The following is a 22,581-nucleotide window of genomic DNA, read 5'->3' on the forward strand; positions in this document are numbered from 1 at the left end:
GAAGTAGAGCTCAGAGAGCTTTTCTCAGAAAAAAGCACTTGTGGGATGTGTCCACTTAGAAAAGGAATACATATTTTTCTATCTCAAAAAAAAAAAAAAAAAAAAATGAAAGTAAGAAATTCCCTGAATACTCGCTTCGTCAGTTGTGAAGGGTAGTGGGCCCTCCACTGGTGGGGACAGCCTGGCTTCTTTTAGCTCCAATCAAAGTTTAGCTCATAAATTCGCTGTGACTGTGTGCGGCTGCTACAGGTAACCTTCAGACTACCTTAAGACGATCTGCAATTTTTTAATGTTCAATCTGCTTAATAAACAATGGCCATGGTCATCCCATCTTTTTCATTTTCCTCCATCATGCCTGTCATTCATTTTTGAAGTACCCCATCCACCAGCTAGCTTACTTTGGGAGAGACTATTAGCCCCAGCAACAAGGGGAGAAAGGGTGAGATGGAATACAGACTACTATATTCTACCAATTATATTATTTTCTTATGATAAATCAAAATGGGCTTCTGTACACATTTTCTAATGGAAGCCCTCACATATGTCTGTTCTACCTTATGAATCCTCTTTTCTATACTAGCTTGTTTGTCAGTTGGCAAAGTGGCTATTTTGTCCTTGGAAATCATCACAGCTGTTTACTCACCAGTTTGAATTTGTTGGCTTAGCTCCACATCCACATGTTAAAAGTGATGTCAGGAGATTTTTAATCCACACTAACATCAAGACGGATAACTGAATAAAAATAACAGAATTAGTCAAAGTAATGCATATGGATACAGGGAATCATGTGGATTACTGGATGGAATAGAGTGCCAAGATGGGAACATCAAAGCAGTTCGCGTATGCCAAAATACATAATGGCAAATAAAGTTGGCTTGTATAAATTATTCTAATAGAAGAAAGATTAGGAGCTACAGACGTTAACAAAAAGAAATAAGAATATATAAGATGAGAATATAGTCTGAGTTTGGCGTATGCTCTGAGCTCATCATTCATTTAAAACAGCATCCAAACATTTTTTTCTTTGTTTCCTAAATTTTCAAATGTTCTAGAGTAATATGCATTTACTGGTCTTTCATTAGTTTTTTATTAATTTTGAGCTCAAAGGTGTCAAACTGTTGTTTAGCAACAATGCAAGTAGATTCAGACTTTCGTCACATTCGTAAATAATCAAACTTCTGATAAAAATTCCAGTAAGGTTATAAGAAACCACCCATCGATCACAATCCACACAGCATTACTGCTACACAGCATTAGGCCAAAGATAAACAATCACTAAAGGCGCAATGGCTCACTGGCCAGGTCGCAGCCCCAGGAGAGAGGTCTGCTGAATGAGCGAGTGTGTTATTCACTGGCAGAAATTTTAGTGTCATCTGAAAGTCAGACATAGATTTGAGAGACATTTGCAGACAGTAAAGTTAAGACAACAAACACTGGAAATATTGGAAAGCCTGATTTTTCTTGATTGCATCGCTGCTTGGCCATTTTTAAGCACAGCTGGGATTCTCGGCCTGCATCTTTGGCCGGCTTTTCCCCTGCTGCATCACACATGTTGGGAAGTGATGAGTACATATTCCCTGGAGCCTCCAGGTGGATGCTGGGGTGCTGGAGATAGTTTTAGATCACAAAAGGAAGGTGTGTTTGGTATATTACATGAGGAGGATTTGTGTATGTGTGTTGGCGAGATGCAGTGCAGCTTGGGTTGCGTGAGTGACCTAGCTCACACCATTCATTAGTTTTACTCCTGATGTGCCCTCCAGATATACTCTATGAGAGTCAAAACAAAGTGTACGCTAGATGTCAGGTTAGAAAAGCAGCTCTGTTGTTAAAAGAGAGACTGCTGCTTCAATTAGTCTAAAAAGCACAATTACACCAGCGCAAATGTACTGCTACAGAGGAGAAGAGCACTTCAAAAGACACTAGTGATTTGAGCTTATTCTTTAGTCACGAATGGAGTGTATAAGTAAACAGAAAATGTAAAGTACATTTCACATCACACACAAGCGTCCCCCTCAATGAGATGGCGAAGTCTGCTGTATTTCTGCACAATGACATTCTAACACCTACATACGGTAAATACCTCAGCTCTTGCCCTTACCTCTCTGAGCGGATTATTAATACAGAAGGACACTTTGTAGCTAACTTAATCAGATGAAGTGAGGCAGGGAATGAAAGGCAACGAAAAAGAGGTGGAGAGAGCGAGAACGCTTGTGAGATGGCGAAAAAGTGTCAGAGAGGGAGAGAGCGCACAACACATTAGTCCACATATGATCTATTCCCCCCTCTAGGTGAAGGAGACACCATTTGTTTTCATTTGCCTTTATTTTTATCCCAGATTCATCTTGCCTTCACATGCCTGTCACCACTGCACTAATATTATTTTGACCATGTGATGTCCCATAACTGGCTCTTATAAAAATTGCCCCCACGCGACAGCAGAGGATGACGCATGGAGAGAGAGGGGGGGGAGGGGTTTCCGTTTTAATTTGTTGATCTGATTTCATTCTTTGTGGTTTTTTGCACAGAGATTAAAAGGTTCGCTGGACAGGAATGTGTGAAGGGTGGGGATAATAATATCTGTCCCCCAGAACATCCGCACAAATGCACACAGACACACATTTGAAATGTGTTTGCATTTAACAGAAGCCCTGGCTTTTTCTTTTTTTTATTATTATTACTGGCAAGGTGAGCCAGTTGTGCTCCAACCCAAGGACAAAGACAACTGTGACCACAGTCCCCTCCTTGCGGGGCTTTGCAGAACAATTAGAAGAGCGTGGAGGGTGACTGCAGCTGTATTTCAGGACAGCATACACACACACAAGAACACACACACACACACACACACAAGAACACAGTGCATGTATAAGCGCAGGTACAACGTTGATGCAAGTTAAAAGGTGTGATAAGTAAAATTCCTAATACGTATGAATTAAAATTAATCTCTATTAATCAATATGGGGGCAGGTAACATTTTAACAGGAATGTTTATTTTAATAATAACAAACCTTATTTTTAAAAGAACAACACACCATGGATGTATTCAAAGAGCCGTAGTGAAAAAAACTTCCACGGGTCATCACAATGCTAAACTAAAATAGTACTCCTCTGTCACACAGATAACCAAGTCTGTCATATTTCTGTAATGTGTCAAAAAGTGGTGAGGCTATAAAGATAAGGGGATACAGCAAGGAACGTGGAATGTCCTAACCTGAAGCAATTTAGGGAAAGGAAGGTTCATGTAGCTCCAGTACTTGTACGAGAGCAGCCTAGTTGTAGGGATCCAATGGTAACAATGACTCTTTTTCACTGGAGGGTCTCTAGCGAGGTGTTCGTACCGCTGCCAACGAGTGGAAAAGGGAGAAATCTACAATTTAAGAATTAATAAGCAAGACTGAGTGATGCAACAGCAAGACATTCTACATACAAATAATATATTATTTTCAGCAACGATAAATCATTCCTATCCATACATGATGTGCTATAGTTAGATTCTCTTAATAAACAGTGCGTTGTTCTCAAATGTCAGATTGTTACAGGACACTTTGGTGTCCAGTTTGCTGTTCCAACTGAAATCATCAGAGACAAATTTGGCTTCAGTTTGTACATTAACTTTATAAATACAAAGATATTACTGTGGGTGTATTTTCTGTGTATACATTTATGCGCAATATACTATTATTGAATTCATTTTGTGTTTGATCTTTGAAATGTTAATTACATTTGTAGATGATAAGTCTGTTCTTTTTTTTGGGGGGGGGAGGGGGGGGGAACATTTTTCATGCTGGCTGGGTAACTTTGAGAATTTCAAGTTTCAATATTGAATATCCAGCAGTCAGAACAGGCAACGCTGAATCCAACTAAAACTGGTGGCAAAAGACAAAAGTAGATGTAGTGACACTGTGATTAATGATGGCAGTAATAACACCAGCTTGCATCAATTAGTAAATCCTGTTGTTGCTCTAACGGTAGAGCCCAGCTGTTTTATCAGCGGGCTGATATTAGCTATTTTCCAATATCGATATCACTGAAATGAATGAGAATATCTGAGGTGTAAATCAGCAATTATCTCTACCCATGGGGTGGCTGTAGCTCAGGCAGTAGGGCAGGTCATCTACTGATTGGAAGGTTGGTGGTTTGATTCCTGGCTTCCCCTAGTCTGCATGCCAAATATCCTTGGGCAAGATATTAACCCCAAATTGCTCTCCAATGCATCCATCGGAGTATGAATGTGTGTGAATGTTACTTAGAAAGCACTTAGAACAATGTGCTTGTGCGAATGGGTGAATGCACAAGTTGTGTAAAGCGCTTTGAGTGCTCAGAAGAGTAGAAAAGCGCTGTATAAGAACCAGTCCATTTACCATGTTGTAAAAATCCTAATATCATCCTATCATCTAATATTTAACGCTGAAAGGGGGAATACATTTTCTAAAACAATACTGTACTAGTTTTTTTCTGGTCCCCTCCCAACATGACATATATGTCCATTAAATAGCAACTCACTAGGTGATGTCCAGAAGACAATGTATGTGGTTTAAAAAAATTCTGCCATGTTTCTGGAAAATTAACCAATGGGCCAGTGTCCTACAGGCTTTAGATATCACCCTGGGACAACACACCTGAATCAAATGATTAGAGAACTTCAACACATGTTTAGGAGGTAATTTAGCCATTTAAATCAGCTGTGTTGGATCAAGGACACATCTAAAACCTGCAGGACACCGGCCTGTGAGGCCTGGAGATGGACACCCCTGATCTAATTTAAACAAACCAAAAAATAAGAATCAAATAGTGCTGTTGTCTAACAATTTGGGGTCTTTTAACTTGTATTGAACTTTAATTGGATACATGGAATATAGACAAATGATTACAAATGTTGTGAAAATAATATCATAGATAATTAAGATGATTTGGGTGTGACTTAAACTGTTTTTATACAAACAATGCTACCCCAAAGGGCCTAACTCCCATTGTAACAAAAACAAGCAATGTTCTTAATATGCTAATATTTCTGTTTTGGCCAGCCAAGTATCCAGCAGGGACTCCAACAAGTTAATGGTCCCCACCAAAAAGTATTCGGGGCACAAAACCCCAATGCAAAACAGAGTGTTAAGATTAAACAAACACCATATGTTAATTAGTGAGCTTAAGAAGTGCTGATGGGCAGATTTTGTTCGCTTTACACAGATCTAGACTAGCTGTGTCGCTTTTATCCCCTTTGTCTTAAGCTAAGCTAACCGGCTGCTGAAACCATATTAACCTTGCCGGCATAAGATGGTCTTCTTATCCGACTCTTGGTAAAGAAGTAGATTAAATGCTCAGAAATTTCAAACATGGTTTAAAAGGGAAGAAAACTATGCATGTGGAAGCTGTTTGCTTTTCTAGTAACAGTAAGTCATTGTCTTCATGCCTTCCATACCGAGTCCTTGCATTCAGATTGTGCGCCCATCCAGCAGAGTGCACCCAGCTGCACAGCAATTACAGGTGGGTTTGAAACGGTACACAACGAGACGCATACATTATTAAATGAACCCGTGTTCAGATGAAATTGCTAAGCCAGCCAATAAAGGTAAATTACCAAAGACAAAACGCGGCGGCGAGGAAGAGCGAGGGCCCTCCCCGAAATTGCATTGCATTAATGAACAACATCATTTCTGAAAATGGAGAGGAAACACACAGTTTCACCTATCAGCATGAGACAGAGCAAGGGAAAGAGGGGGAAGAGAGAGTGAGATGGAACACAACATTGACTACCTAATTATGCATTTTATCATTTCCGTCACAATAGAGTGCCTCCTTTCTTTAGTTGCCCAGTGTACTCGTGCAGCTGTTCCTTCACTGCTTTAATGAGGAAGATAAAGAACAATCACAACCGTGTTATATTAACATCCACTGACCACCAAATTGCTTCCTGCTGCAGCATCTCATACACACAAACACATCACTTCCCAATCATGTACAGGCCGCATAGTCACGGTCCCCTCATTTGAGCATAAACCGAATTTGGTTCATGTTGTTTTTGTCCATCAGTAAAGCCTGTGAGAGACAAAAATTACCCACACGAGTTTAATAATATTATATAAGGCAGAGGGTATTTGCTTTCCCTCTGTGGTTGTTTGTGTTTTGACACTGTAGGAATACAGGCTGTTACACATGACCTCCTGTTTTTCTTCTTCCATTGGCTTTCCCTTCACGTCCCTGACAGTCAAAGCTAGCACAGATCCTTGACTCTCTGGTGGAGCTGTAATATCATGTTGCCGGTCTATCAGATTGTGTCCATCCATCCGCTCATCCATCTGCCCAACCATCCATTCATCCAGGAAGACAATCACCCTTTTCCTTTTGGCTCTTAAAAAGAAAAGAATAAAAAAATAATAACTGTAATCACAAGGTAGAGCTGAAAGGAAGATAAGTGGCTGCAGGAGGGAGGAGGAGATGTACACTGCAGGGCTCTGACACCCGTCATATGGAATCAGCACCTCATGAGTAATGGGGGTTAAAAAGGGAAAAGCGCTTTCTCTCTCAGTGCCAGATGGGCTCGTGTGTGCTGAGTGAGAGCTGTGAGTGACTGAGGGAGTGAATGAGTGAGTGAACAGTTGCATCCCTTCTTAGCAGTCCTTCTCCGTCAACAGCAGAAATCAAATAGCACGGGGGACGCGAAGGCTGACCGGCCCTACCTCGTCTGAGCTTCCGTCGAGAACTGGCAGGAAAAGACGCTTTACAATCCAGCAAGAGAATTACTGAAGAACAAGCTGTCTTTTTACATAGTGTATCTTAATGTTTGCCAAAAAGCGGGGGGGAAATTAACATCTGCTTATGAGAGATTGTGGCATTTGCTGGAGTTCTTGATGATGTCTAAAATGCTCGTAGATGACAAAGTGGTTTGTTTTTCTCCCTGAGACGGTTTCAGGTAAATAACTAAACACCTTTTTAACCCATGTAGATTTAGGAAAATTAAGTACACTGAATTTATTACATTTTTCTCTTGAGGCAACTTCTAAAGAATTCCAGTTCCTATCTTGTTAGTTTATAGGAGTGTTTCCCAACCGCTGTGCCGCAGCACGTAGGTGTGCCGTGAGAAATGATCAGGTGTGGAAGATTATCTGGTTCCACCTGATTAGTACTCTAGCGACCTACGTGAGTAACGGGCAGACCAATTACATTCTCTTCCACTAGAGGGCAGTACAACTATCTGCTCTAATTAAATGGGTTGCCAATTGCCAGTAAAACAGAAGACTAAGAAGAAATTAAATAATAGTCATGCTGTGAGTGAGACAAGGAAAATTAGTCAATCTGACCTGAGTCCTGGAGAAAATTCCGACCCAGATGAAGAAAGCAAAAAAGGTATACCGTGGACAAACTGAGCTAATTCCGCTCTGCCTGATGCGCGGGGAAAAGTTATCAATATGCTTTTTGTGACATTTTTGTTTGGTGCTGTGCCATGTGATTTTTCTAATGTGAAATATGTGCTGTGGCTCCAAAAGATTGGGGAACACTGGTTTATAATACATTATCAAGAGCTCATCCCCCATGACCCTGAATTGGATAAATAAAAGAGAATGGATAGATCAAAATTTCATATTTACAAAATCCATATCCATACAAAATATCTCATGAAAACATGTTATGTATGCATATAGCAAGAAAAATCTTATCACTTAAAGACATGCTATACTTGTTTATTCTATCCAGAAGCCAAAGATCTTTGGTTACTGAGACTCAGACCTTGTGCAGGAATACAGCAGAATATAAGAACCAAGTATAATGTAAAAAAAAGTTAGAGTTGTTAACTCTGAGTTTTTTTCAATTTGTCTCATGGCCTAAACTGTTTTTTTTTAAATTGCAGTAAAATATATGTATATGTTTTGACAGTTTGATGTTGCTAATAAAGATCTATAGTCATATAAACGTCAAAGCATTTTCAAATTTGTGATGCATTTTTGCATCATATTTATATATTTTTGACACTTTTTACAGCTAATACATTATTATATCTCATATTTCATACTTTGTTCAAGGTTGCATTATAAAAAATATAAAACAAATGATGACCGTCTCATGCTCTGTTTTTTAACAGTGTTCCTGAGAGGCCCATCACATGCAAAATCATGGGAAAACCCCCCAAACATAGGTCCTTAACCATTATTCACAGTGTTTCAGCAGTAGTTAAGTCTACAGACACGTTTTAACACCCTCACCATCCTGTAAATGTGGCATGTGCCCCAAGAGGGTCTGTAGAAGCAGTAATTATTTATTAATTGTTCATAGCCTGAGCAGGCATAGCCCCTTGGACATGCGTTCACAGCGGGGGGAACTTTTCTCTTCCAATTAGCCCAGTGAGGTGGAGATGGTGAGAGCACGGGCCATCAACCACGATGGTGCCCGTGCACAGACTTGTGGGAGATGTGAAGGAGAGGCGGCGAGCGTTTAGGAAGGCACACCATGTTGTGTGCAGCCAAAAGAATACATCAGTGTCCTCGCCATCCTTTGGTGTTATGACTAGCGTCAGGGCTCAAGGTGTAAAGAAAAAATAGACTGAAAATGGTGGCAAAAGAGCAGAAGCAGACTGTATTAATCCATGCATCTGTGTGCTTTTATACATATAAGTGAAGTTACTGTATGTGAGGTCTGTGTTAGTCTGTGTTCCATGTGTGTGTTCTCAGAGGATGTAAAAGACAAGGTGGGAGTGAGTTACAGCGGAGGCTGAGACATATTAGCTCTTGAGGATTTATGAGGCTGAGATGTTAGGATGACTCTGATGGGCTCACCAAGTGATTGGTGTGCTGGCCTTGCTAAGAATTCGCTTTATGAAGAGCTCTGTAATACTTCAACACAAGAGCCTGATGGCTCATTTGAAAGCCAGACAGAGCACATGAAGGCAATCCACCAAGCCAACATCCCTCTTCATGAACACTTAGCGCAGAGTTGATCTTCAGCTGAATGATTTGGCATCAAATCAGCATAGACCTTAACAAGAGTTATTTTTTTCTCCCCTCATCCTGAACCAAAATTAATGGTGACTCACTGTTGCTTGGGTAACATAAGATTTCTGCGTCAAAAATGCCACGAGACGAGGAAAAAAAAAGAGTTGAAATTATGGATGGTTTTAGGTGATTGCGAGTTACATTTTTAATGTGGCTACCTTTCATTTCACACGTACATGCTTATCAAGCATTTTAAACCAATCTTCACTGTCTTCTTTCTTTTGACCTGGATTAATTATAATAAAACACAGAGACTGCAGCCCATGGTGTCCAACAATAGGGCATCAATAATGCCTGACGTTATCAACATCTCAGAACCTTGGAACACCTGGGTCCACTTGATCACACTGAAGGCGTAGATTTATGAACGCAGAGTGCAATGGGTTCTGGGCAGAAGGGATACATGGATAATGCAGCTTCATCAGGAGAGACCGTAATGGCTTGCAAGAATGCATTATGGCATCAGCATAAGCTATATCATCTGGGATATTGAAGATATGCAATCGATGTAATTATACATGCCCACGCACACACATCTAGTGCACTACTTTTTTATGTTTGGCTGCATTAATATCCATCATCTGCAATAACAAAAACAAACTACACATCTGTTTATGCAAAAGTTTAAAGGCTTTGCTGTAAATGTGGCAAGAATTTTGAAATGACATTACACGAATTTTACCTGCTTATGTTGATTCATGTAAAAATGACTTTTATAATAACATGTGACCCTTTTATGATTCCATAAAAAGCTAACAAAGACATTCTGTCTGCTTAAAAGGTTTTTATTTTAAAAATACTGCTAATGTACACGATCATATCACACATTCATAATATGTGAGTGTGTCATCATTTATTAAGAAATACAAAACCAGGACATTTTTTAAATAACTGTGAAAAATGAATGCGCCTTACTGGGCAATTCAACAGGGAAGAGGCTACAAAGCGACATAATGCAAGGTTAATAGATGGGAAACTTACTGTAACTATGCCACAGAATGAAAGCCAGAGCTCAACACTTTGCATTATTTTTATGCTAATGTTCGCCACTCGTCAGCTTTTTCACCCCACGGGGGAAAACACAAGCTTTCTTTGTATTATATTTCTGCTTGTCATACTGCAAAACACAAACCAGTTCATGATGTGTGTGTGTGTGTGCGCGCGTGCATAAACTCACAAAGAAGCTGTTTTGATAGCAGTCGCTCTTGGGGGAAGAGAGCTCCGCAGTAATATTTTCCAAAAATTCAGAGTGCCCAAGAAACGGGAAAAACAGGAGGAAAGTATTAAACAAAACAAAAAAAAAGGACAATGCTCATTTGGGAATTTTTTTGTTCTCGTTCTCTTTTATAGCCTGCAAAACCGATGGCTTGACAGTTGGAGCAACTTGCTTGGATAATGTTTGAAGAGTGTTGGGGAAGAAAGATGCTGCTATTTTTAGCTCTCACTCAATACTTTTCATTCTGAGTTTCTTAGAGTTCCTGTCCCATGAACAAAAAAAGCAGTGAGAATATAGAATTCACAACAATGGTCAGTGTCAAAGTGCCTCATTATTGCAGAAAAGAAAACTGTAGCAGCTGATGTAAGTAACACTTGCAGTTTTACCTTCAGTATAAAACTCAGAAATCAGTCAGATGTGGCCATTTGTGTTTCTTTGCCATTTTTCTCACGTTCCCTTTTATTTTCTCCGTTTTTCATTATTCAGTTGTATCTTTTTCAGTAGTTGTTGTTTGGTGAATGCATTTTCCAGTATTACAGGCCACGAGATGCTAATGGGTCCTTCACAATGGACAGTGTTGGGAAGGTTACTTTTAAAATGTATTCCATTACAGAATACAGAATACATGCCCCAAAATGTATTCTGTAACGTATTCCGTTACGTTACTCAATGACAGTAACGTATTCTGAATACTTTGGATTACTTAATATATTATCATGCTGTTTACAACAACGTGAATGTACTATTGCTGTGTGATTTATTACTATTACTGAAGGTCCGCGACTCCGAACTGTAGTAAAGGGACCTCTGACTAATACGGCGGGGTCCCTGTCGGCTCGTAGCCGAAAAATAGCTTTACTTTGTTGTGTGGGTCAACTTTTCTTGCGAGAGACAGAGAGAGGCGTTGAAAGACTGCTCCAACGGAACTTATTGTTTTCGGAGGAAAACACGAACACGGTGTACAGTCGAGTCTTAATAGCTTGGCTGAAGTGGTTATTATTATATTTACATGCTTCCAGCTCCCGTTTTTCCTCGATGACAACTCCTACCTTTTCACTCCCCTTTTTCTCTCTCCCTCCTCGCGCTCACAGACCCATAACGTGCAACACGGACTACACTGCCCATGATGCTACATTCTTTAGAGCTATGCTTGTAGCATTCTGCCTGTTAGCTTAGCACAACAACAACAACAACAACAACGAAAAGGCGCTCTCTCACCCAGGAAACACACAGTCGCAGAGAGAGAGAGCGTCGCCCTGTAACCATGGCAACCGTAACGCTGCCGCCTGGAACAAAAGAACGTAGCTGCCAAACAGTCCTGACAAAATGAAACAGGAAAGTACCGCAGTGTAATCCATTTATTTCAACAAAGTAACTGTATTCTGAATACCACCTTTTTAAACGGTAACTGTAACGGAATACAGTTACTCATATTTTGTATTTTAAATACGTAACGGCGGTACATGTATTCCGTTACTCCCCAACACTGACAATGGATTCACACCACATATGATACATGATACAGAGTGGCTCAGTATACAAAAGACTGATGTCAAAATGAAAATATACAATGTGGATGTACTGTTTTTCTCCTTTCTTTTTTAATAAAAAATGAAAGTGTCAGCAAGGAAAACTGTGGATTCTGTATATCCATTACTATAGTATTGTTATTTGAAGTTAATATTTTAGTGCATATTGGATGATGAATGGGAGATTTCTGCAAAAGAAAAATACATTTTGTTAATAGCACCAATACTGTCAATAAGAAAATCCAGGAAGCAAACGGGAAGCAGACTGGAGGGTTTGCATGTACTGGGTATTATTGGTACATAAAAAGAATCATGCAGTTCGTGTCCCACTGCAGTTAGTAGGCTACAGCCTCTAAGCCAGCACACCCAAGGAGAAGCATCCCACCCCAGGCTGCAGTCCCCATCTGCCTGCCCTTTTTCACTCCTCTCCCTTTGACAAGACTGCAGCCCATGGTGTTCAGTCGTTGCTATACTTGTGCACATCAGAAACAGAAAATTTAAAAAAAGGGAAAAATAGAAAGAGTGATATTACAATTGCACTGCTGGGCCATTCCAGTCTCTGTGCCCCTAGACAGTACTGTGGTAGTGGCTAGCTTGCTAACTGGCTACAGGAGGTGACATGACATGTTTTCCCAACAGACTGTGATTCCCTCCTTTCCTCTCTGGATCAAATCAAACCAGTGTGCTGATGCAGTATGATTGGAGCTGTGGTACTATTTAATAGCCCAGAGACTGAGTCTGACGCATACTGTTGTCTCTATCACTGACTGATTCACTGGAACAATTCCTCATATGCAAGCTACCCGGGGAAGTGAGTCTAGTGGGAAGAGTCATTTTTGAAGCTTGCAATGCAGCCTAGTGAAATGACAATGCAACCTGTATTTTAGAAGTGGTGGAAAAAGTATTTATTTAGATTAAAAACAGTAGTACAAAAAAATAGGAACAGTATTTTTAAAAAATGATTGTAGTTTAATCTGTCTTAACACATTTACATTTCTTAATATAACATATATATAAAGTTAATTAGAACATTCAATAATGTTTTTTAAAAAAATGTGTCTTTAATCAATCTGGAAAAAAAACGGACTCTATCCTAACACTACCATTAACACTATCCAGAATTCGAAGCCAGCCAGAAGCCAGCAGCCTCGGTATTAGCAAAAGCTCAGATGAGTTAAAATTCAGTGACTGGAATTAATAAACAGACTGGGAAAAATGTGAGTAAATGACATTTATTTTGTCATATAAATCTTTTCCACCTGCTTTTGATTTTTGAGGTAAAATATGTTAGGTAACAGTGAAGCACATAGCATCTTTTTATTATCCGTACCTCTTTCAATCGGCAGAGTGCTTTATTTTCAGTTGACAGAAAATCCTGCAGTCTTTGCAGAGTTTCATAATTTCTTTTATTAAGAAAATAAAATTTTTCATGAAAGAAAAGGTTATTTTTACTTGTAAATGCTGCCAGTTACAGTTCTTGGAATCTGCAAAAACCAGTATTTCCAAGGCAATACTGAAAAAACTGGAAATCGGAATGAGTCAAGAAAATTAGTGCATCTCTATAAAACAGTGGAGACATCTGACCAGTGTGCAAAGTAATGTTGCTCTTTAACTATATATAGCAAGGTAATGTGTCCACAGTCGAGTCACAGTTTACATTAAATCCATTATGTGAATTTAACAATTACAGTAAGTAAGTAGACATAAAAAAACGTGAATGTTACAGGTAATTTTAAAAAATCTTCTGGGATTAATAAAATATTCTGAAATACAAAACCACCAAAAAAAAAATTTATTATTCCAGGTCATTCATCAAAAGTGTACTTTTTATGAAATATTTTAGCTGTGCGCTGTGTTGTTGAACAACCCTGTCGCCAATACACTGGAACCTGAAAAAGTAGATTTTAAAAAGTGTTTCTTGTTGTGTTCTAATACATTTTTGACCATTAAATTGAAACTACTCACTCCTAAGAGACATAAGACTTCACTCACACTAATGTCAAGCAACTTTTAAAATCAGGGTGGAATGTAAAATGGCTTGTGAAACTCAACGATGATGTAGTTATATAGAAATAAGGACAGAAATTTTGAAGTTTTTCTTGTACTGGTTAGTGGGACACGCTCATTCTAGTCTGAAAAGATTGGAAAAAATGTCAGCTTATATCAAAGAGGACTGACGTTTGGTCTAGCCATGATGTTAGCACACGGCTCGATCATGTCACTCACTGTTTCTGCAATTCCAGGCTAAATAGGTTTCCGAAAGAGGTTTGCACATTTATTGTTGGACATAACAGTATATGCTTGAATTGAATCAATGTCATCATTTCAGCCAAACAAAATCAAACACAAGCACATTCACCTGAGGCAGGGGCTCCCTGCTGAGCTACCACTGTTACCACCACCACACTCCACCTGTAACAAGCTCCTCCAAGTCTCTGGCTCACTCTGTAGCCCCCTCACGCCTGCAGCAAGTCTGGGTAGGTAACATTGTTTCTCTCTAATAGTATCTCTTGGTCTCTCAGCCTCATAAAAAGAATTATTATCAGCTCTCTTAAAAATCATCAAGCACAGATGTAAAAAGGCTCAAGAGCATGAAATTGTAGCTACTAAAGGGTGTACTTATGCAACACTAGGGTGTGATTCAGGCCTCAAATAGCCAGAGCCATTGAAGAAAGACACTATTGCAGCGCGTGACAGAGACAATTGAAAAAAAAAAAGCAAAGAGGAGAAGAAGAGGGAAAGAACAAAATGTGAAATGGAAAGGGTCAGAGAAAGACAGCATTTTATGCCACATATGTAATTCTGCAGGGTTTTGTTTTATTTTCTCAAAGCACGTTCCCTTACTGACTCGTGCATCAAACAGCGCGACAACAGAAAGCTTATCATGTTGACGGCTTATCTCCTACTTTCACCTCCTCAAAGCAATAAACACACACAGAACAAGTGGAAGATGGGAAATGCACAACAACAGAGGATGGCTCTTCAGGATCAATGCCACTACAGCTTTCCCTGTCTTTTTTTTTTTCATCTTCCAGGTCCTGTCCAAGAAACAGAAACAGTCTAAGGCTGTTGACGGAGCTATGGATTATCCTGTATGCATGGAATGACCGATGTGAACAGAGTCTGAAGCATGAAGGACACCGATCGTGTCAGCCAAGGCAAAGGCATATTACAACAGAGCGCAGACCTCAAGGACTCAAGTAGATTAAAACTGATTGAAATCCCATTTGTGGCATTTGTGGTCTGTTCTGTCAGCATCCCTCCCCGCCCGTCACCCTCCACCCGCTCTCTTTTTCAATGTTCCCAAAGTGAGCCGAGTGTGAGTCTGAATATAAAACAAATAAGATTGCATTTGTGGAGACAAGCGCCTCAAATTTGCATGGCAATAATATCAAGCTGTGAGATTTTGTAATATGAACAGCAATAAAGAAGTGTGTGTTTGTGTGTGCTTGAGCGCTTGTGTGTCTGTGTATGGGTGTCAGTTTTTTGACAGGAAACAACGTGACATTATGGAAGGAAACTGATAAATCACTATCTGACAGAAAAATATGTACACAGATGTGCATCTGCGTACGGGCATGCTCGAAACCAAACATTCAATTCAGTCACACGTGCATGTACACACACCTTTAACCAAATACAAAAACGCACCATCATGCGTTTAAAATGCTTGATGCTTTTATTTTAGTTAGCAGAAGATTTCAAATCTCAGGTTATTTAGGGGATTTAGGGATTATTATGTAGGTTGTTTTATTATGTTGTATAAAGCTTTATAATGGCTGGCAGGAGGCACTGCCTGCAAAGTCCCCTGTGTGCAGCAATTGCCACATATTGCATGCAAAATCATCAGCTGTGTGTTAATTTTAATTATTTTAAGATCATAGTAAAATCCTCCTGCACAGATGCGGGTATATGCTGTTTACCTGCAAAATGAACCACTAAACCTACATGCAGTGCATACAGATACATACCTTGCTTTTGTGGATTTACTATAAGTTGTTACATTTACTGCAGGCCTATCCTCTCTAATTTGGGGAGGAGGATAGATCTGAGTCTACAGTACGTAACACTGATTGCAGAATTTTTACATCTATAGCTATAGTATGAAGAAGAAACAGGAAGACTGAGGGGAAAATCATCACACTTTACATAGGTAGGAATTCTAGTTTATTTTAGTTGCAAAAGCAAAAATGCAGTAAAGCCTAGAGCTTTCAACAGAGTACTTAATTGCTTAATGGTTAAATAAATTATGCATATAGGATAAGTAATTACACACCTAAATACAATGGTCAAAACAGCTTCTTCATGCTTTGTGTTGAGCACTTCGAATTGAAATGTGCTTTGAAAAGGAAAAAAGTTCCATGACACAGTGTTCCCCTGTTAAAGTATGTAGCGCATATGCACACTATCGGTCTTCTTTTTTTTTTTTTTCAGTAGTTGGTTATACCTGGCATCCACCTCCACGGGTCTCTTGAGGCAAGCTGATAAGCTTAAGCTCTCTTCAATAAGAGTCATATCTAGCCTACACAAAATGCCACCATGCGCCATGGAGTCCACGTTGTGACAAATACTTCCTGATGTTATCAAGATACTGAGGATTTATGAAACATGCATACCGCTTATTTAATGGCAAAAGTGAAGTGCCTCCACAGCGCGAGCGGTTATGTCAATAAGATCGGAACTTCCTTGAAACGAAACACGCGCAGCTCAGTGTGAAGCAGTTTAGCCACAGGAAGAAAATGATTTTGGAGAAAGACCAGATTTCGAATGTCATGTTGACTCCTGTCTGCTGAACAAATTGGTATTAACGTTCAGTCCATTTAAACACGGTTCAAAGCCGTCTCTTCATGAGATCAGCAGGTAAAAAACAGTCAAACAGAGCACTGAGGATATGTAGCTCCTCTAACCAGGCATACAACTGTGAAGGCACAGTTGAAAAACAGGCAAAACAAGACATCCACAGTTACAGTTCACTGCAGGTCTTTCTTGATAATAGAGCCATTTGTTCTGCCTTCACCTGAGCACACAACCTCCCCTCCCTCAATGTGTAGAGGCCACATCATGAGAGAGAGTAAAAGGCCATGGGGCTGCAGTGAAGATACCTCATTTCTTAAAATTCTTTGAGATGTAATGGAGCCAGAATGGTGATAACGAGAAAAAGCTTCGAGATGACCAAGCTCAAGCTTCCCCTCGTTAAATAAATGTATGCGAAGATGTCTGGGCAACAACTAATGAGCCCTTTTCTACTGTAAACAACCATTAAGTTTCTTTTCTTTGTAATGATCATTTCTCTCCCTTTTGGCTGTCCATTGAAAACTATGCATTTACCATCTGAAAACACATTGTGAGCACTTAGCATTTAGGGGATGTTTTAGTTTAGTTATGCTGATATTTTGGAGAGCTTTTTGCAAGGTGAGGATTCTTAATCTTTTATTCAGGAAATGCAGAGATTATGTGTTGTATCTCAGTAATAAAAAGTTCAGTTATGTCAAGATTTGTAATAACAACGCTTACAGTGATGACTTCCCACTTGAAATATGAATGTTAGCATTTTTCTTCGTGTAATTGCTGCAGCTGACTTTGCTATTTCTATGCTACTGAGCTCAGTGAAACACAGTTGGCTTTTTACTCAACTGGATAAGGAAACTACTGCCCGACTATATAGGATTGTAAGGACCAATATCTGGTGATGTAAAAATCTGATGTATCAGCCAAACTTCTTTTCTTCAGAAACACAAAATATTAAAACATTTCTCCAACATTTGTATGCATAGTTATTTATGGGTCCTTACTAAGATGATTTAACAATGCAGTTCATATTTGATGTCAACATGAAAGTTGCAGACGATCTTCTGGCAGACAAAATTTGCAAAATCAACACTTGTAACATTGTTAACCAATGTTTCTAACATCTTTTTATATTTTTATTAATCAGCTATTGCAAATTGCTTGTCAAATAGCTAATATCGGTTCTGCTTATATCATGTAGCTACTTGTATTTGTTTAGAATAACTGTCTCTAAGTCTCTGACAGTCAACATTAAGAATTCCTTCATCTGCAAGATGTCTGCACGTATTACACTCTCCCAGAACATTTCAGTGTATTTAGATTTTTGCATCACCGTAGAGTGACAGAAATTTACATGACCACTAAATAGCCTCCACTCGGGGCATTTTCCAGAGTTTGGCTTTATCTTGTGCAACTGTATAAAATGTTCTCTTTTTTTGAAATTGCAGCTCATATCAGCAGATAACCACAGATGTCGACTTCAAATTGCTTGATCTAAAGATGACAGTCTTATTATTTTGGATCTTATTATTAGGATAAAGCAGCCTGAGAAATTAAGCAAGCACTCACATTTAGAGAGCTTAAAGCAGCTTTCATTTTTGCTTCCAAATGACAAATGTTGCTTTTCTTCTCTATTAATAATATCAATAACAATAAGAACTCTGGTTGGACTAAAACTGACATTATTACACAGGAAGTGCCACTCTTCCATGAAAAATAAGTCCATCTGTTGGTGAGGGATTTAGAAACACCCCTGGAGCTTCTTCTTCTTCTTTTTTTTTTTTAAAGATGAAACAGAAAAAAAGATTTAGTGCAGGTTTTACTAACATAAAGAAAGCCCTGTGATCCACTTTGCTCCACACTGTAGGTTTATCCACCTTAAGCCCTAACTAAAAAACAGCGAAAATCTAGCTGCCCCGAGACTGTTGATGCAGTTTTCTACGCTTGGATATGGCTTAATTTTACATTCAATTTTCTTTACATGCTTCAAGGAAAACACAATTCAATGTAAAAGCCAAACAACCCGGAGGAAAATCGTGTTCATGTCTGAGTAGTTTTCACTCTTAATGACAGCAAAGCTAAGTCAGAATCTACCCCTGCCCCTGCCCCTCTCTCTTACCGTCCACACAGGCGGGTCTAGCTCTTGTAGTTCCAGCGATCTGGCCCTTCTTACAGGCACAGCGGGCCGTCTGCCTGGCGATGGTCCGCCGTGGTTGGCTGCTGTCCCTGTCCAGCGTCACAATCTCACATGTCCCCGCTGCCAGCTGGCCTGGAAATGACATTGCACCACAGGACACGAGGTCAGAAAGATGAAATCATAAACAGGGCAAAATAAATGACTCTGTCTCTTCTGTTAAATTTGTGTTATGTTGTATGTTCAGCAGTGTAGAACTTTTTTTTAAATCCTTGGTAGCTCAGCTGACAGGGCAGCAGGTTAACAATAGCTAATTTGTAGTGTCAGGTCTTATGAGAACAACTAGTGCATGTGTGCATTCTGAAATGTCCTTATCTTTAGCAAAGACTCTAGACACATTAATATGCATGCTAAGATCATTTAACCTCAGAAAGGTAAGACTCATTGTGCTGTACCGGTTGTATCCTGGAAAGTAGATGCTTTATTCCCCTGCTGAAGTACAGGCAGGTGTGATTTCAGTGCTGGGTTTAATAAAAGCTAGAGAGGAGTAAGAGCAAGGTTCAATGATGGAGCACATCCAGGTTCTTCTATTTACATTTACAAGACAGAGCACCAGCCTTGGTGAAAGTGTACACCTCTTGATGTCCTTTTAATTGCTCATGAATTCAACTTTCTTTTTCTAAGAGACGTTGCGGTGTCTAACTTGAATAAACAGATTGGAGATGTGAAAGGGCTAGATGAAAAATCTACTTTCCTTTAACTGATTTTAACCACATCAGCAGGAATACCATTTTTGCCTCTTTCACCGTGAAAGCGATTTGCGTTCATTAAGGTTTGACAGGCCTGAGATCCTTAGCCCTCGACATCTCCACTGGAACCGCTCACAAGCCAGCAGAGGGACACTGTAATGGGGCTGACTTTAAAAGACAATGGTGGAGAAATTACTTTTAAATTTCAGCCACCTAAAGACTACCCATGAGCTATTTCCCATTAAGGGCCACATCCAATCAGTGCACCTCTTTGAAGGTAATGTTCCCATTACCCATGAATAAAACGCATGAATACTGATGAACTTTGTAATTGCTGCCAAGCCCCACTGTCTTACACACAGACATATCCTTCCATGTATTCAATCAGGCGACCTTTGGCCTTGTAGCTGGGCCCTTGCTGCTCGCAAATTAACCTTTGTCTGTGTGTGGAGGCCCTCGGATGCCATCTTGGAGAAGCTTATCGGGATCTAATTGTGATTGGCAAGAGGATGGAAGTTGTGATTAAATCTGGACTTGAGTCGCGAACACTTGGGTGGCTAGCTTAATGAACTGAGCGGCGAGGGGTCACACCCAGGGTAATGGGGATCTATCAGGATTCATCCACATGCAGGTACCTGCGGTGGCCATGGTCACACACACTGAGAACACGGCTGTGTGCATATAATATTTAGCTTGCTATACTCTTACATGTGCTATTTGAATAATATGTCTATGGATATAGGTTTGCATGTGTTCAGTACCTTCAAACGTTGATTAAGTAGCATTATGCTGCACTTTAATTAATATATTTATATAAGAAGACAGATATTCAAAAATTAATTGATGTAACAAAACGTTGTCTCTGAGAATTAGACAGAGCTGTAGTGTTTTAGCAATGGGTAAGGGTTCAGACACATGGATCCGTTACTCAAACAAATTCCTGGAATTAATCTTCTCACTGGTGATACCTGAAACAACACACCCCTACCAGTCACGGACATTCTTCAGTTTAATAGTTTAACCTTTTAATAATTTAATTATTCTTCTTTTGTTTCACATTTTTGTGTGTTTTGCTGACACCAAAAAATTATATCCCAAACGAGTGAAAACAAGCTTAAAACATCTCCTGACATATTTTCTGCTGAAACAGGCCAAATTATTTTGGCAGAAGTGCTACTTCTGTCCAAAATGTCAGAAACACAGTGTGAAAAATGCTTTGCAAAACTACTGCGACTGCTTCCAAGGAGCTGGCAGGTCACTGATAAACGAATGCAGAATTAGCTAACCCACTTGGAAAAGTAACACAAATTTGGTATTTGCCCAGGCAGATGCATTTGATGGTTCACTTGTCAAATATAGGGTCAAAGTAAAAGTACTGTACTCCAATAAATGTCAAATTAAGTACCAGATCAAAGTGGCCAATTATTTCAACTACTTTATCGATGTAATTAAGAACAGCACCCATCATTACCCATGTCCACCTATATTGTCTGTGTGTCTGTTTGTGTGTGCATGCAGCCAGTTACCAGGCGTTATTGGTATACAATTTATTATATCTATAAATACAACTCTACAAAGAAGACAGGAGACGTGATTAGAGATGTGCAGAAAGATAAATTAACACAAGATGCCTTTGCTCAGAAAGGCATGCCAACAAAATTCACTGTCTGAAATGTTTTGCAGTGAGATGAAGCGCCCCTTCCCCATCGAAACACATACACATACACACACACACACACACACACACACACACACACACACACACACACACACACACACACACACACACACACACTTGCTCTTCTTCTCCTTCATGCCTTCTTACTTAACATACCTCTTGCATCTATTCTATCTTTAATGCCTGATGTCGGATAATGATGTCTGAACTGCTGTATGTGTATTTACATCTATGCGCATCTTAATGCTACTCACTGCTTTCTTCCTGCTTCCTCTTTTGGAACTCTTCCATCGCAAGACGCTGGACAGACTGTTTAGATCTGTCTTATGCAATCTTGTGAATCACTGTGCCACCGAGTTACCATGTGCGAAGTCAACAAGTTCAGAGACTGTGGCTGATTTGACGCTGCGATCCTCTGTTGTTGGTCTATTTTGAGTCGATGGAGCTCATTAATTGACTATGTTTCATCAAACAGGGGTCTTGCTCTTGCCGCCACAGCTGTAGCTGTCAGGAAACTGAATTAATATCTGTTTTATGTTGTTGTCTTGCCGTGTAAAGTATACTACTTCTTGGTATGACGATGAATCTTCACATTTTAAACTGAGGTTAAAACGAAACAGTTCCTTACTCACATTATGAAGCTAAATAGGACAGAGAAAAATATTTCATGTTTTATTTAAATGTATATTTTTGAGCTGCTGACACTGATCTTAACTGTTGGATTATATACCTTTAAAACTTTGAAACAGACCTTTAAACTGGTCAGGAATTGCTTGGCAACAACTGGTCGCTAGGATAAAATGAGTAGTCCTTGAGCAGCTTCAAGGACTTCAAGTGTTTGCTGGAGGTTGCTAAAACTGATGACTAAAGCTTGATTTAGACTTCCCACTTAGACTGTGGCAAACCAACTTACATACTAACTGCAAGCTCTTTTTATTCCTACAGTGCAACTTTCCACACCATTTAATTTGTTGTGGTATGCGTCGACGAGACGTGTAGTTACATTTCTCAGGAGGTGCATTTCAGGTTGCATAGAAGCTTGCAGCATAAATTTAAAGGGGTTAAAGCGTAAGTTACAACTTAGATCTGACACATTCATATGTAAGCCCCAATCACACATGGAGTAAAGACCGGTCAGTAACTCCACGGTAACCACTGGTTGCCAAGAAAAAAATGTGTATCCCCCAAATCTAAAATTCTTTGCTGTTGCTAGGTGACATTGGCCAAAACGAGCTAGTTGAAGTTGCTAGTTGTACTGAAAACCTTGCAATTGTTTTGGTTGCTAGCAGTTTGTCATGGTCAGCCTTAGTTTATATGGAAGACGCAGGCTTGTCTCCAAACTCTTGCCAACTACGAACCGCTAACAGTCCAGCACAAATCAGAAACACACACTGCTCACTTTCTAAAACATTTTGGTTTCAACGTAAGGCACAACCTTTACTTTGAAGATTAATGGTTTCCATTATCAAATTGTGTTGCAGTTTGTTCAAGTTTCATTACAGCTCA

The 22,581-nt window shown here is 39.6% G+C and overlaps 1 protein-coding gene across 1 annotated transcript in view; it reads right to left on the reverse strand.

The window, feature by feature from the left end:
* LOC146650143 (chemokine-like protein TAFA-5) overlaps window positions 1–22,581 on the reverse strand; it is a 128,667-nt gene that overhangs the window by 66,129 nt on the left and 39,957 nt on the right. Inside the window, exon 2 of the mRNA XM_085386474.1 lies at window positions 18,634–18,783. Coding sequence (XP_085242600.1) covers window positions 18,634–18,783 — 150 coding nt within the window. The remainder of the gene's footprint in view (window positions 1–18,633; window positions 18,784–22,581) is intronic.

The sequence above is a fragment of the Rhamphochromis longiceps genome, linkage group LG17 (genome assembly GCF_057381845.1).
Source record: "Rhamphochromis longiceps isolate RC_006_pf linkage group LG17, R_longiceps_female_GT1.1, whole genome shotgun sequence".
In the NCBI taxonomy this organism is placed as follows: Eukaryota; Metazoa; Chordata; class Actinopteri; order Cichliformes; family Cichlidae; genus Rhamphochromis; species Rhamphochromis longiceps.